Here is a 16243-nt window from a genome sequence, read left to right on the forward strand (position 1 = left end):
GATCAACGTAGTTAAACCATTTTAATTTTCTAGTGTAGGCCAGGCCTAAAGTATTAACAGGACCTAAAAAACAGAGAAACTTAAACATTTAGACAGGTCTGTCACCATTGGTCTAGCATGGATGCTAGCAATAGTGGAAACTGTAATACAGATGGCCGTGTCATCTAGTGCATGGCTACACTGGAAACTTCAAAGTGCTGCCACAGGAACACTCCCGCGGCAGCGCTTTGAAGTGCGAGTGTGGTTGCGGGCGAGCGCCGGGAGAGAGCTCTCCCAGCGCTCCTTGTAATCCACCTCCATGAGGGGATGAGCTCCGAGCACTTGGTGCGCGGCTCCCAGCACTTGAAGCCTGTCTGCACAGGCACTTTAAAGCACTCAGACTTGCTGCTCTCAGGGGGGTGATTTTTCACGCCCCAGAGCCAGCAAGTTAGAGCGCTATAAAATGTAAGTGTAAAGAAGCCCTTAGACCTGCTCTGAGCAGGAGTAGATTACACAATGGTCAAATGGCCTGTGGTCAGACTACACCTCCCCAAGCAACTTAGGTCATGGTCAATGTAATCGGGTCGACACAGTGATAGAGTAGATACTGTGTTACTTATGTCAGCTGTTACTGGCCTCCAGGAGCTGTCCCACAATGCCCCACACTGACAGCTCTGGACCCTGTTGTGAATTCCGCTAGGGGTCCCGGGGTCAGGTAGACAGAAAGCCATCACTCCTCTTTAAAGCCCCGCAAATTTTTGAAATTCCTTTTTGTGGTTGCCCAACTTGGTGAGTACACCTAGCAACTCTCCATTGTGGAGTGCAACTGCCCAGCCGACCATGCCAGCTACACGCTGCAGATGTGCTCCTGCCTGGAGTACACAGGACGTATCGGCTCTCCTGGGCCCGTGGGGAGAAGAGGCTGTGCAGGCATAGCTCCAACCCAACAGTAGAAACGTGGACATCTACGAGCGGATTGCTCAGGGGATGCAGGAGAAGGGGTATGACAGGGACCAGCAGCAGTGCCACATGAAAGCCCAGGAGCTGAGCAAGCATACCAGAAGGCCAGGAAGGCCAACAATCGATCCAATGCTGACCTGCAGACCAGCCGCTTTTACATAGAACTGCAAGCCATCCTCGTTGGAGACCCCACCACCATGTCCAACAGCACCGTGAGTACTTCCGAAGAGCCCGAATCACAGGCCCCTGCCTTGAGTAGGGAAGAAGAGGAGGAGGAGTATTGGAGACAGGCGACTGGGGAAATCCAGCTGCACAGCGAGCTAGAACATGTTTTTGAGGGTGAGCCTCATGCAGGGGAAGGAACCTCTGGTAAGTATGCAGTTTGCTTTGAAATTACATATATGGAACCCCCGAAGTAGCAGGATACATCTGTTAATTTACTCTTCTTTTACTTGTGCTAGAAAAGGTAATGAAAAAATTAAGAGAAGTAGAGTTGCTATCTACTTTTCATTCCCCTCTAGGGTTAGGCAGAGGGGGCCACACAGAGCAGTTTGTTTATGTGGACCAGGATATCCTATGAATCCTTCATAGGATTCTAGATGAAACTTTCTGCAGTTCTCTGCTGTAGGTTTCTGGGAGGGCTGCCTTATTTCTTCTGCTGCGGAACGACACTTTCCCACACCATTCAGCAATTCAGGCACCATTGCAATACACAGGATAGCAGCATATGTGCCCAGGGAGCATCAGGGCGCCAGCACCAGCTGTGCTTTCTCTGCCTCTGTTACCCTCAGGAGTGAGATATCAGCTAAAATTACCTGTGTCAAATGGTGCCGGTATTCAGTTCTATTGCCCTATACAACCATAATTATGCCAGCAAGCTATTCCACCCTCATTTTCCCAACACTCCGCTCTGCCTCCCTCCCCCACGTTCTGTCAATCCCAAACAGAAGTGAAAATGTGGTGCTTGCAACTTTTGGGGAATGAGGGGAGTTCAGTGTCTTACGTTTCAGTTTCTGTCATGAATACACTGACAATGGTGCCTACGTGTGCTGTGTCTGCAGCTGCTGACATTGTAGCCATCAGTATCTCCACCTCCACACCCTCAGAATGACTAAGCCAGACAAAGAGGGAAAAGAAGAGGACTTGGGATGACATGTTCCAGGAGATCCTGCAAGCCAGTCCTGCATCAGAGAACGAGACCAGGACCTGGAGGATCACACTGGCAGACAGCCTGGAGAAGGACAGAGTGGGGAGGAGAAAGGAGCAGGAAAAGGAGAGGGAGGTGTAGCAGGACATGCTTGCGCTTTTCAGACAGAACAGAGATGCTGCAGACTTTGGTGGATCTGCAGGTTCAACAATCCTGTGCTCACCTCCCTTTGCAGTCCATAGAGATCTCAATATTGGGACCTCCCTATACCCCCCCCAACATTCTGCGTAACCTCAGTGGTCAGCGCACCATGCTCACCACTCCACCTAAGGGGACTTTAAAGACAATCGCAGCTTCATATACAGTGACCTGTGAAAGCCATTGTTGATGTAGGTGTACCTGAAATTGAGTTTTTCTTGCCCCTTCATAAGTTCTGTTCCCTTAATTTATCAAGTTTAAAATGTTTTTTTAATTGCCTGGTTCATGTTACAGCATAAAATTCTATTTTTGGAAGAAAATTAATCTTTATTAATGATTAATTATTATTAAATAATATTATTATTTAATCTTTATATGCTGTCTGGTGCTGAACTGGTCTGACACCCACCAATTAACTATTACTTCATTTTGTCACAGAACCCATAACATCATTCACAGACAATATTAACAGGTGCATTGACAATGTTATATTCTACATACAGAGCAGACACTGCAAGATTCGTGCCAGGGTGCAAAAGAGCAAGGCCAGGTACAGCACACTACAACAACACACACTACTCTGTCTCACTATTAAAATGGTCTTTCAAAGCCTGCCTGAGCCAGATAGCTCTGCTTTGAGCGCTTGTATCTGGCTGTTCAAATTCAGCAGACAGCTGCTCCATCTCTGTCCTCCACCCCAGCAGACACATTTCCCCCTTTGCTTCACAGATATTATTCAGGACACAGCAGGCAGCTATAATCATTGGGATATTTTTCTCACTGAGGCCCAATCTTGTAAGAAAACAATGCCAGCAACCCTGCAAATGACCAAAGGCACATTCAGCTGTTATCCTGCACCTTCTGAGCATGTATAGTTGAAGTGTTCCTTGGTGCTGTTGAAGTGGCCAGTATATGGCTTCATGAAGCATGGGAGCAAGGGTCTTCCAGGATCACTACTAACATTTCAACATTCCCAATGGTAATCTGACGGTTGCAAAAAAAAAGTCCCTGCTTGCAGCATTCTGTGTTCTTAAAGATGCACACATCATATACCTTCCCTGACCAGCCCACACTGATGTCGGTAAAGTGTCCCTGGTGATCCATCAGTGCCTGCATTACCATAGAAAAGTAGCCTTTTCTGTTGATGTACTCTGTGACGAGGTGGTCTGGTGCTAAAATAGGGATATGCATGCCATCTATCACCCCTCGACGTTAAGGAACCCCATTGCTGCATAATCATCCACCATGTCCTGCACATTGCCCAGAGTCACAGTCCTGCATAATAGGAGGCAATTAATGGTACTATACACTTGCATGACAATGTCCCTTGCAGTGGATTTCCTGACTTCAAATTGATTCCTGACTGGTCGGTAGCAATCTGGCGTTGCAAGTTTCCATTGTGCAATCGCCACTTGCTTTTCAATTGTTAATGTGCCTCTCATTTTGGTGTCCCTTTGCAGGAAGGCTGGGGCAAGTTTGGCAGGAATGTGGCCTTGCGCAGCCAAAAGTTCTGCAGCCTCTGCTCGTTATTCCAAACCTGCATGACAATGCAATCCCACCAGTCAGTGTTTGTTTCTTGGGCCCAGAACCAGCACTCCATCTCCAGCTGCTTCATGAATGCCACTAACAACTTTAAATTGTTTCTTTCTGTGTGCCACAGCAACCTAACCTCCAAGGAACCATGCTCCTCACGGCTCCTCTTGTGGCTCTGCAAATACTGGAGGATCATGCACCCTCTGCTTGCAACGCTCATGACAATAGTGCAGAGCTGTGCACGCTCCATGCTTCTGTTGGAAATGGCAAACAGTGGGGAGGGACACGCAAGTTTGTGCAGTTTTTGAAAAGAAGGTGTAATATACTATGGGAGGCAGATGAAATTATGGGATGGAGAACACTGCATTATGGGAAATTGATCACATGCTTTCAATTACCCCTGGTTGGCATTGCAAAAACTTTCCAAAACACGCTGTGCTGGATGGTGGCAAGTTGCACAGTGGAATACCTACCTACACTGCACTGCTCTGCTCTCTGCATTGATATAAGAACTCCTGGTGAGGATATGCGCTGCTGACACAAGGTGCAAAGTGTTGAAATGTACAAGTGATGTAATAACTGCGGCAGCTGTATGCCAACGTAACTGAGGTTGACATAATTTTGTAATGTAGATATGGCCTCAGTGTAAGTGACTTACTCAGGGCTTGTCTACACAGGAAAGTTATACTAGTATAAGCTAAGATGAAATTAAACCAATATAGTTATACCAGCATAACTCCCAGGATGGACACATTCCAGTATAAGATAGCCAGTTTTAGCTTACGTCATTTGGGAAGCTGTTTAAGCTACATTTTAAAAAATCCACCCATTTAACTGGGTGGTTTAACTGGTAAAACTTTACCATGTAGACACAAGGCCAGATATATAAAGGTATTTAGGCACCTAAAGATGCAGACAGGTGCCTAAGTCAACTGCTTAAGCACCACTGACATTTTCAGAGCAACACCAAAGTTCCCAAGGCACCTATTTTCCCACCTGTTGGTACTTATTGACATTTCAAAGGACAACCAGTATGCAATGGCAAAGGGCCATGGCCATAGGATCTGGGGCTCATACGTAGGTGCAGTCCCAGCCTGAACCATCAGAACATCTGCCACCTTTCAGTCCCCTAGCTGAAAGAGAATCCCCTGAGTGCCTATTTGGCCTTTTCAACCTAGGTGGCTGCATGCCTGTCTCACTGTAGGCATGGAGGGATTAAACCTGACACCTGTCACCTGCCAGGGCCTGCATCAGGAAAGCCACATGTGGGCCACTAATAGGTGAGTGGCAGTAATCAGCCCATTCAAAAGACACAAGATGGGAAGGAACTTCAGGGTGAATGTGAGAGTTATTGGCATGAGCCAGAGAAATAGATGTGTATGAGGAAACATTTTTGAGTTTGGCAGAGTTTAGTTGCTCAGGGATGGGGATTGGGTTAGGTGATCAGGGGGGTAGTGGAACATAGCAGGGGAAGAGAAGAGTATAGGGAAAGCTCAGGTAGTCAGATAAGGTGGGGCAGGTGGAACCCAGCCAGGTAAGGCCAGGAAGCGGGGAGGGAATTCTCAGGAAGTGGGAAAAGGGCTGGGTCAGAGCTAGCAAGCAGGGAGGATCACCAGTAGATGGAAGAGGGAGTAAGAAGGGGGCTGGACTGCTGGGTTGAGGCGGAGAGGCCAGAGAGCAGAAAATCATTTGGAACAGCTACATAGTACTATTCCTAATAGAGATGAAAGCGACAGTGAATGGAGACAAGTGCTGAGCTGGAGGGGGCATGGAGATACCCATACCCACACCCTCACACCTCCCAGCAGCTTCCTTGGGCTACCTGAGCAAGTCTGCATACAGAGATATAGGCTGACCCAGAAGTCCATCCATGACCTCTGCAAATTGCCCAACAATAATCTCTACACCATCCTACAATGGAGCCAGGCAATCCTAGAGCCCATCAGGGTCACCCCTGCCTTGGGTATTCTGGCTACTGGATCATTACAGAGACTCATAGGCCAGACCACAGGAATAATCCAGTCCACTGCCTCCTACATAGTGCACCAATTCCTGAGGTCCTGCTGAACTACACCCTTGACTACATCTGTTTCCCAATGCATAGTCAAACGCATCAGAGGAATAAGTGGGCATTTGATAGGTTTGTCACTGCATTTCCCATCTGTACTCAGAGTTGAGGGTGGCACTTACATCACCATAAGGAAGCTGAGCATAGATGTATATGCTTACATCAATAGATATACAACGTACACTCTCAACACAATGGCTGACTGCAATGCACAACTCCTGTTCACGGATGTCATGGCCTGGATCCTGCTATGACTCTCACATCTGGGCGATATCAGGACTCTCAAGGCACTTCATCAAAGAGGAGTTCCCAGCAGGGTGGCTGCTAGATAGGAAATTCACACACACCCTCGCCCCACACACACACAGCACATCACCCCTTCCTTCCGTGACCAAGCACACCTTATATGAGCACCCCTCACCCCAGCATAAACAATGCCTGCCACAACCATCCCAGCCCATTGCCAATCACTACAGCGCAAGAGATGCATAACGATATGAGTTCTTTCCCCTTGCTTCACACGTTTCCTTCACAGGAGATAGACAATATCATAGGCGCCAACTCCATGGGAACTCTGGGGCTGGAGCACCCACGGAAAAAAACAGTGGGTGCTCAGCACCCACCAGCCACCCACCAACCAATCAGCCGTTCAGTGGACCCCACCAATCAGCTCCTCCCTCTTCTCCCCCAGCGCCTACCACCCACCGCCAATTAGCTGTTCAGTGCCAGGCGGGAGGCGCTGGGGCGGGGAGGAGTGGGACAGGAAGAAACAGAGCAAGGGTGGGGCCTGGGGCGGAGCGGGGTTGAAGCACCCCCAGGGAAAGCTGAAAGTCGGTACCTGTGGACAATATCCCAACAATCATGGCTCACGATGCCATTGTCAACCCTCAGACTGAAGCCAAAACCCATTATCATCATGCCCACTAAACCACTCGGCCAGCAATAGTGAGAGAGCCTTTGGCATCTTAAAGATTCAGTGGAGGTGTCTCCATCTGTCTGGTGGCACACTGCCAGGTAGGTCAATGGGATATTCCTGGCATGCTCATCTTGCATACTATAGTAGCGCCACATGGAATACCTGTAATGTATAGGAATTGGGAAGTACCCCTTTAAATAGTTGGGAAGCCATGTAGTGGGCCTCCCTGTCTTCTATTGCAGAAGCTACTAAGTGCTTATGGTATGGAGCAACAATGTATATATATTAAAAACATTTATTTGGAACACAACTGTGTCTGTGTGGTTTCCTCATAGTCTTAATGTTTGTGTAGAGAGGGAAGACACATCCTCTATCTATAATGTGAGGAGAAGGGGGTGCATTAGGGGATGTTCTCTGCAAACCACTGCTCATTTTTTTAGATTTTTGGGCTGGTGGCAGCAATCGCAGCATGTTTGGAGCACTGCGCCGGTGCAGGGCCTGCTTGGAAAGATGGGCTGGGACGGGGTCACCCAACCCCGCTCTGACCTCACATGTACGACTGGGTCATTACCATATAGGAGCAGGACTTCCAGAGATAGATTGGTTCAATTGACCCTGAGTAGGCTGCTGGAAGGGAGGGGGTCAGGGTTACAGACCCAGGGGTTAGATTTACAAAGGTGATTGTGTTCCGGGGGCAAGGAATAGACACACAAGGGTGCTAGCATGGTGGGTAAGGACTGGTTAAAGAGAAGGGATTGGGTGCTTTGGCATGGCCTGAGAAACAGAGGTACATGGGGGCTAAGGAAAGGCATAGGTACAGGTTCTTGGTGGGTTACCAGGATGTGTCACATGGTAGGGAAGGACTGGCTTAGGGCATGTCCATACAGCAAGTTAGCACATGGCATCCTGGGGTGTAAATCTACAGTGCTCCAAGGTACCATGCACTAACTGCCACATGGACCTTGCTGCTGAGCACTAAAAGCTCTCTAGTGTGTTTTGCATACCGCTGTTTCAAATCAGAGTAGCTCAAAGTGCACTAGGGAATTTTTACTGCACAGTAACTGTCCACAGGGACAGTTACTGTGCAGCCTTCTGGAGTGCTGTAGATTTACAACCCAGCTTGCCATGCTCTAACTCTACCTAAAAACAAGTCCTTAGTCTGCAGGAGACGTTGAGTGGTGGTGACAGGCTAGTTCACTGATGGACTGCACTGAGGGAAGAATGGGCCAAAGCAGGAGCATGTGCTTGATGCTGAATCTATGCATGGATGGGTGCCCCATCAGGAGAAACACACGACAATAGGTACAAGATGGTTGGTAGTGTGCCTGGGTCTGTGATATCATCCAGAGCCTCAGTCTGACTCTCCTACTTATCATGCATAGCAATAATGGCCTGTCACACCCCACACAACTGACCACAGATCTGACCCTTGGCTGCATTAATAGTCCTGATTTTGATCTCATAGTGAGTTCTCATTTACACTGTGTCAGAGAAGAATCAAGTCCAATGTTCTGAGTCCACAGAGAACACAACTGCCTTATAACAGAAAAGCAACCTGACTATAGCAAATAATCCACTCTTCAGGACTGCAACATGATCTGATCATCATGAAAATCAAACTGAGACTGAAAAATGTACCACATTAAGACAGCCATGGTCACCTGATTAAACATCTCATGGACGTTATTTGCTTTAAATTAGTTTTCACACCATTTTTTTCTTTTCTATTCAAGATTCTTTTCTATCTAAGCAGAAGGGCTAACTTTTAAAACTGGGATGTGAGAACTTAGTTGCAAAACAACTTCTGTGTTAAATAACAACACATCCTAGAGTCATGACCACAGGAAAAAACAGTTCTTTGCCTTTAGCCTGCAATATGCGGTTAGTCTATCCTCCCATCTCTGCATCCAGTCATTTCTCAGTCTCAAGTAGGCATCAACTCATGTTGAAGGTCTGTTGCAATATTACCAGCCCCAGGTGTTCTAAAACCAGGTCCTCAACTCATGACAGTGGCTTAATAACCATGAGATTTTAAACAAATAATAAATTATGGGTTCTTTTTATTTGCCTTCTGCTTTCTGACCCTTTAAGGTTCATTTTTTGAGCTTTTCTCCACAACTAGACGGGCTAGAAACTTACTTTTTACAAAATTAATAAATAAAAGCTGAGATTATCACAAAAGAAAATGATTCCCCAAGGCCTAGGCTTTAAGAAAGCCAGCAAATATTACACGAGTTGGTAACATTTTGCTTGAATGAGCCTATCACAAGAGTTTAACTTTTTCAACATATGAATGGATCAGCGACATACAATTCCCTTTGTATATTAACTCTGCTATAAAAAGTCTCTGACTACATTATCTTCAAAATGAAACTTTTCCCAAGGCTGAGAAATAGAGATGCTATTACCACACAAATGATATTCACCCGTTACACTTACCTTCAGCATAGAAAACAGTTCCTTTGGTAGTCAATCACTGCACAACAGAGTCCACAGTGATGTGAATTAAAGTAAGCTGTAACTTTATGGTACCAAATTTATAGTTTTTAGATCATGACAAATATGTGGCATATAGAAAAATACACATCAGAAAATGTGCCTGATTTACCATTGCATTACTGCAGTTTTACTGACGTAATTCAAGTGAAATCAATGGCCAGATCCATTGATATGCTGTGGCTGCTTTGTGCTACTCAGCAACGCAAAGTATCGCAACCATGCCAGTGAATCTGGCTCAGTGGAGTTACAACTGTATAAAGCTGGAGTACTGCAGTGGTAAATCAGGCCTCGGGTGTTTAACATGTTTGTACAAGGGTTTATACACATTAAATACATGTAAAGGATACACAGCGTAAATTGTAGTACACAGATTACGAAACCAACTCGGTTCATGTTAGCAGGTATCTCGGGTGAAACTCTGGCTCCACTGAAATCAATGGGAATTTTACCATTAACTTCAACAGGGCCAGTATGTCACTCCTCATTTCTCCATCTCTACCTTCTGTTGCTGCTTCAGCTGGAGCACACCATTGTGAGATGTATCATATCCAAAGATGAGAAGGCACAACTAGTTGTATCACATCATATAACTTCCATGCCTTGGAGGCAAACGACTTTTCTTTTGCAAGGGGTATTTTATTCTTTATTGAGCTAATGGACCTAGTACCTCAAAAGCCCTGTCTGCTCTCTCAGATCCTCAGTACAGATCCTCAGTCAGTGTACCTCCATTGACTTCAATACACCATTCCATTTTACACAAGCTGAGAAACTGACCCGCTGTATTTACTTCTATTAAATGTATGTTAAGCTGACAGCAATCTAACACTGACCTCTATTTAACAATTCCACTCACCCACTAGGTGGGGCTGTGACTCCTCTTCATTACAAACTGAAAAACTGATCAGTTCTGAGATGAATATTTCTTTTTTTTTCCAACACATCTTTCTGAATATTCTGATGAAACACATACTTTGGGATACATACATGACAGATATCTGGGGCAGGAGTTAGTTTATCTTTTTACAAGGCACAGCAGATTCTCTATTTGGAAATAGATATTAAAGGGTAAAGGTAAATTTGCCAGGGATCCAATCAAACAGGCACAAACTCAGAAGAAATCTGATCTACAGACAGGCTGAATTTGTTCATTTTCACTGAGGCAAATTAATGTCAAATATATTGTCAAATATAGCTACTACTGTATAAGTAGGGGCATAGCGAGCAGATCGAGGGACGTGATCGTTCCCCTCTATTCGACATTGGTGAGGCCTCATCTGGAGTACTGTGTCCAGTTTTGGGCCCCACACTTCAAGAAGGATGTGGATAAATTGGAGAGAGTCCAGCGAAGGGCAACAAAAATGGATTAGGGGTCTGGAACACATGAGTTATGAGGAGAGGCTGAGGGAGCTGGGATTGTTTAGCCTGCAGAAGAGAAGAATGAGGGGGGATTTGATAGCTGCTTTCAACTACCTGAAAGGGGGTTCCAAAGAGGATGGCTCTAGACTGTTCTCAATGGTAGCAGATGACAGAACGAGGAGTAATGGTCTCAAGCTGCAGTGGGGGAGGTTTAGATTGGATATTAGGAAAAACTTTTTCACTAAGAGGGTGGTGAAACACTGGAATGCGTTACCTAGGGAGGTGGTAGAATCTCCTTCCTTAGAGGTTTTTAAGGTCAGGCTTGACAAAGCCCTGGCTGGGATGATTTAACTGGGAATTGGTCCTGCTTCGAGCAGGGGTTGGACTAGATGACCTTCTGGGGTCCCTTCCAACCCTTATATTCTATGATATTCTATGATAGCTGGTCATGGAAAAAATTTCCACCAAAAAATTTCACCAAAATAGCTGAAAATTTAGACTTTTTGTCAAAAACAAGCAAACAAACAAAAAAAACACCTGGAAACCAATGGTGAATTTTCAATGAGCTCTACTTAAAAAAGCAAGTAAACTACTATTTATATATAAAAACAAGTGTGCTGTCTTTCCAACATTCTGACCATTCAAGAAAACCCATTCACACAAGAAAACCCTTCTTATCAATGCAGAAAAAAACCCCTGGACTTTCAGACTCTTCTGTGAGGAACCTTATAACCACATGCTTTTTCAATCACTTGTAAGAATTTCTCTCTTATTTTCTGCATAGCTAGCTCTTTCCCATGTTCACATGCAAAGACACACGTAAGAGGCTCCTATCTTCTTGCAAGAGCTGATAGAAGTCATTGCTTTCTTTTCAAATAAGGAAACCCACAGATTCTTCTCTGCGTTTTACAAGATCTTGCTGGACCAGAATCTGGAATTATTCTTACAAACTCTCATAAACCTAAGAGAAAAAGATACCTGAAACAATCAAGCACACAAAATATCCCATTTTACTTCAGAATCCAATATCAAGCACAGCCACAGTATTTAAAGCTTCACAATCAATTTTGTTGATTATTTTGAAAATGTAGCAATTTTCATTAAAATCATCTTTCTGTAAATTTAGCTTTAAAATTTTAATTTAAAAAATGTTTACAGTGCAATGAAAGTACACTGGAGTGATATTTTCATTTCTTTTTTGACACTACAGCTATAATAAATTCACTATCTATATAAAGAATGTATTTTTATTCACATTTCAAATTTTTATACCAAGCATTCAAATATACATAAGCAGCAGCATCTAAATCATTTCTTAATTATTATTAGCATGTTGTTATAATTTTATTTATAATGGCATCTCATTGTGTTGTAGGAGCCTCCCAAAACCAGAAGAGTCCCAGTCCCTGAGCTGAAGAGTTTACAAACTAAGCTTCTAATCCTGCTATCAGATACAAGTCAATGGAATGCCACAAAAATAGTAGAACCCAGAATCAGAACCAGTTGTAGATATGATGTAGTGAGATGAGAAGATGAGGAGGAGAGTTTAGGGAACAAAAACTAGAGGGACCATCAGTTAGACAACATGATTACTTCACAAAATGATGGAGTAAGGAAGAGGATTTTAGTTTGTTACCATTCTTTTAACTTTTATGTAGAGTAAGAAGGATCTATATATTACTCACTAGATACCCCTCAAATTTACAGAAAGCAAACAGGAGCAGACAATTCAAACAGACAAAGTAACAGTATTTAAGAAAACTACCTATTTACACAGCATGGTTGAGTTGCGAAGGCTTGTGTCTCAGTGGCATATGGTACCTCACAAGTTTCCAGAATTTAGAGTTGGATGCATGTGAGCATTCTTGGTGCTTCTCTTTCCATTTTATGGTACCTTGCTGCTTGATGATGTGCCTGAGGGATTCTTGCAAGCCCTCATAGTTCCCAATTGTCTCCATTTCAAGGAGGATCACCTTTATGTTGTTCTGAATGAGGGCACTGTATAAGGCAATCTGGTGTTCACAACCAAATTCCTCATACTGAATTAGCTGAGGCGTTAGAATGATGATCAGTCTCCTGCTCTTCTGTATTCTCATTTCAAATGCATTAGCTTCATCTAATAATGTGCAAAAAATAAATAAATCACAAGATGTGAGATTTCTTTTACGGACTCCGCTGTGTCCAGACCTCTCCGCTCAAGATATATTTTCATTGAAAATAACCTTTGTCTCACATTAACCTGAATTAGTCTCTCATTATGAATAGAAGCTGAAAAGCACACAGTAATCAAGGGTTTTATTTCGAATGCTCTCCTTATCTGAAACCTTCATACACTGAGGATTCTTTACTATTGGTGCCCACTATTTACAGTGCATTTCTAATTTTGGTGCTTTACATAGTTTTGAAAACCTAAGGTCAAATTCAATGGAGAACTGAGAATTATATCAGAGGTTCTCAAACTGATTCCCATGGAGAACTGGCTGGCTATATGCAGCTCTGAACTGCATATAGCCAGCCTCTCATGTATTTCTTTTTGGGAATGCAGACATATGGTACAGTCAGATCAATAGGCTCTCACTCCTTTGCAACTTACTCCTGGGATTCTGGGAATGATACAAGGATGTTGCAGCATTGGATATGTGATCCTTATCATACCAGTCATTTCTATGCAGAACTCTCTACTATCTATGGGAAATTCTGTTTAAAAATAGATGGAACAATATGATCCAGTTTTATGAAGAAAGAAAAAAAATAGTAAATGATCCTGTACACACACATAGAGCCATACTTTGCTCCTAATCTGTGTGTGCAGTTTTCTGTGTGTGCAATTTCAGTAGACGTTGTGTACAGAGTTCAAGGATATGGTGTGGCCTTTTGTGAATATTATCAGAATTGGGTTGACAAAATGAACACAGACAAATCCATATTAGTGCAAGAAGCATGCTGTCTAGTCTACAAACATATGCAAATCCTAAGGCACACATGCAATAGCTGTATTTTTTGTTAACAAAATCACAGCTAAACTAGGTGTCATACTACTGTAGATCTGAGAGCTGAAATTTCATTTTGGGACATAGGATTTGTCAAACTCGATTTGATCATCGATTCACAAAGTCCAGGATCCTGCTATTATCAGAGATCAATATTTGACATTTCACAGGAAGACAATATCCTCCTATCATCGGCTGGTGTCATCCACATGTGCCCTCAGCTGGCCAAATATGGACCTACTGGTCCAGTCATGACTATGCTTCTCTTCAAGTTCTCTTCAATTACTGCATGGAAACCATTTTTCTGTTAAATAACCCCACTGCTGATTTATTTATTAACATTAGAGATAACTCAATCCATCATCTTTAAAGCAGACCTTTGTCCTCTCCTACTTCTCCACACCTGGTTCTTCAGCCACTCAATTACCTTTTCTGGGATGCAGTCCTCAGTTTCCTTCCCAACAGTCAACTGAAAATAATGTTCTCCAATCACAGGAGAGGTGTGCTCTTTTTTTGTTTTGCTTTTTCCTATTTGAATCTCTGCCCTCTCTGGGCCTACCTTCTTTCCTGAAGGGTTTTCAAACAGCTTCCTACTGTTCTTTTTCTGGCCCCTTCTAGAAGTTCATCTTTCCATACAGCCTTTTAAAAGGGGCCAGACACCCTGTGGCACTCCCTATGCATTTGACCAATTATGCAACAGTATACTGACTTGGATAAATAATTTCTACTCCATCCCTACAGAAAACGCCTTATAGAGTGAGATTTTATTGCCCTTATTTTATCAACCATATCTGTCTAAGATTATCAGCCAACAATTATCCAGTCCTTGTTTTAAATCTTGTCATGGCATTTGACTTTTCCTATGCAGCTGTATTTCAATGATAGAGAGTGCCAATGATGAAGGGACGGAAATCAACTGGAGTCTTAACTCAGTTTTCCGAAGACTAGTGATTACATCAGTCCTTTATTACATGGCCAATGAGTATATGATTAGTGATTTATAGCCAGATCCTGCTACCCTACTCATGCAAGTTATCCCTCAGGGAACATCAGTGTGCATACAATTATGAGAAAGAGCAGCAGGATTGAATCCTAAACTGTTAGTCTGTACTTTTTCCCTTTTCAGTTTCTTGTAAAGCTGCTCACATTGGGCTTAGCTGTGACTTTGCCACAAGTCCTGAGTCTGCTTGTGAGGCAGTGCATAGATACACTGTCCCACAAGCAGACTGTGAACCAGATTGTGCCTTTGGGTACGTCTACACTAGAACTGGTGGTATAATTTCTGGTTTGGCTGACACACCTGCACAAGCTGTGATTGATCTAGAGTGCTAAAAATAGAAGTGTAGCTGCTGTGGCATAAGCACCAGGACAGGTTAGCCAACTCAAGTATAATCCCATCCAAGACCCCAGATTTACACTCTAGGCAGCTCATCCTGCCGCCTATGCAGCAATGGCTACACTGCTATTTTTAGCACACTAGCTCAATCAGAACTAGTGTGAGTATGTCTGCCCAAACTGGAAATTATACCTCTAGCTCCAGTGTAGACACAACTAAAATAGAGTCAAAATCTAGTTCATGGTTCCCCGTTTCTTCAGAAAGGTGGTAAATAATTTGTGCCTCTAATCTGCAGATTACAGTCCCTGGCACACCAGCCAGCAAAAGCTACATCCTCTGGCTCTGCCCATGTGCTTGTCACCCACCTGTTCAGAGGGAGAGTAGCAGCTCCACAGAGGCTACTCTCACACACTGCTGCCCACAAAGTGAGTAACCTGCACAAGAGCATAAAGAGACTCCTTACGCCCCAGTGTGGGCTAATAGCTAGGATCACAATCCGCCCCCAAACCACAAGTCATTCACCGCAAAATAGCTTTTGATCCTTACCTTCCCCCGGCAACATGTCTCGCCCAAAAATACACAGTTTATATCCGTGTTTATTTTCTAGAACATCTGGCAAAATCTGGTGAACAAAATATTCCACAAAATTAGCTTCATTAGTGCGATTTTTGGGATAGATAACATATGCATCGTATATCTTCCCATCTGCAAGTTGAAACAAGGGGAAAGCACATTGCTGTTAGTGTGGATGAAACGTGATTATTTCAAGAGTTAGAAAAGAAAAATTAATCTTTCGATATAGATTTAATTAGACCTTTCTGTTAAGCAGAAGCTTGTAAATCAACATATGGGTATTTGTAAACTAAAGAATATCGTTGGCGTTTTACCATTATGCATTGTCATGATTTGGGATCCGGTCCTGCAAACACTGAAGCACATGTGGAAATTTACAGCACTAAGGACTGTCTCCCTAAGTTCAATGATCCAGACTGGTCATATAGTAAGAATTAAACAAACCAACACATGTCAGCATGAAGCCAATATAATTTTCAGCATTTGTTCCTTCGATGGCATCATAAGCCAGTAACGTCCTTTGACATGCTGGGAGCAGACAGTACATTTGAAGTCTTTCTGCTTGTGGAAATTACCCCTCACTCCCATGATACCTCCATGTATCTGTGTGAAGGTCCTGTTCACTTAAGATATGGTGTTGCAATCACAGCCAAGGCCTAGTTCAAATTCTCATTGTTTCTATTATGCC

The 16243-nt window shown here is 43.7% G+C and overlaps 1 protein-coding gene across 1 annotated transcript in view; it reads right to left on the minus strand.

Annotated features, from left to right (window-relative positions):
* Positions 1-11889: 11889 nt before the first annotated feature.
* The window catches only part of IL1RL1 (interleukin 1 receptor like 1), a 43062-nt gene continuing 38708 nt past the window's right edge, over positions 11890-16243 (minus strand). The window contains exons 10-11 of the mRNA XM_048857487.2: positions 15529-15687; positions 11890-12772 (exon numbers count right to left, since the gene is read on the minus strand). Coding sequence (XP_048713444.1) covers positions 12426-12772; positions 15529-15687 — 506 coding nt within the window. The 3' untranslated portion in view covers positions 11890-12425. The remainder of the gene's footprint in view (positions 12773-15528; positions 15688-16243) is intronic.

This window comes from Caretta caretta, chromosome 1 (assembly GCF_965140235.1).
Source record: "Caretta caretta isolate rCarCar2 chromosome 1, rCarCar1.hap1, whole genome shotgun sequence".
Lineage (NCBI taxonomy): Eukaryota > Metazoa > Chordata > Testudines > Cheloniidae > Caretta > Caretta caretta.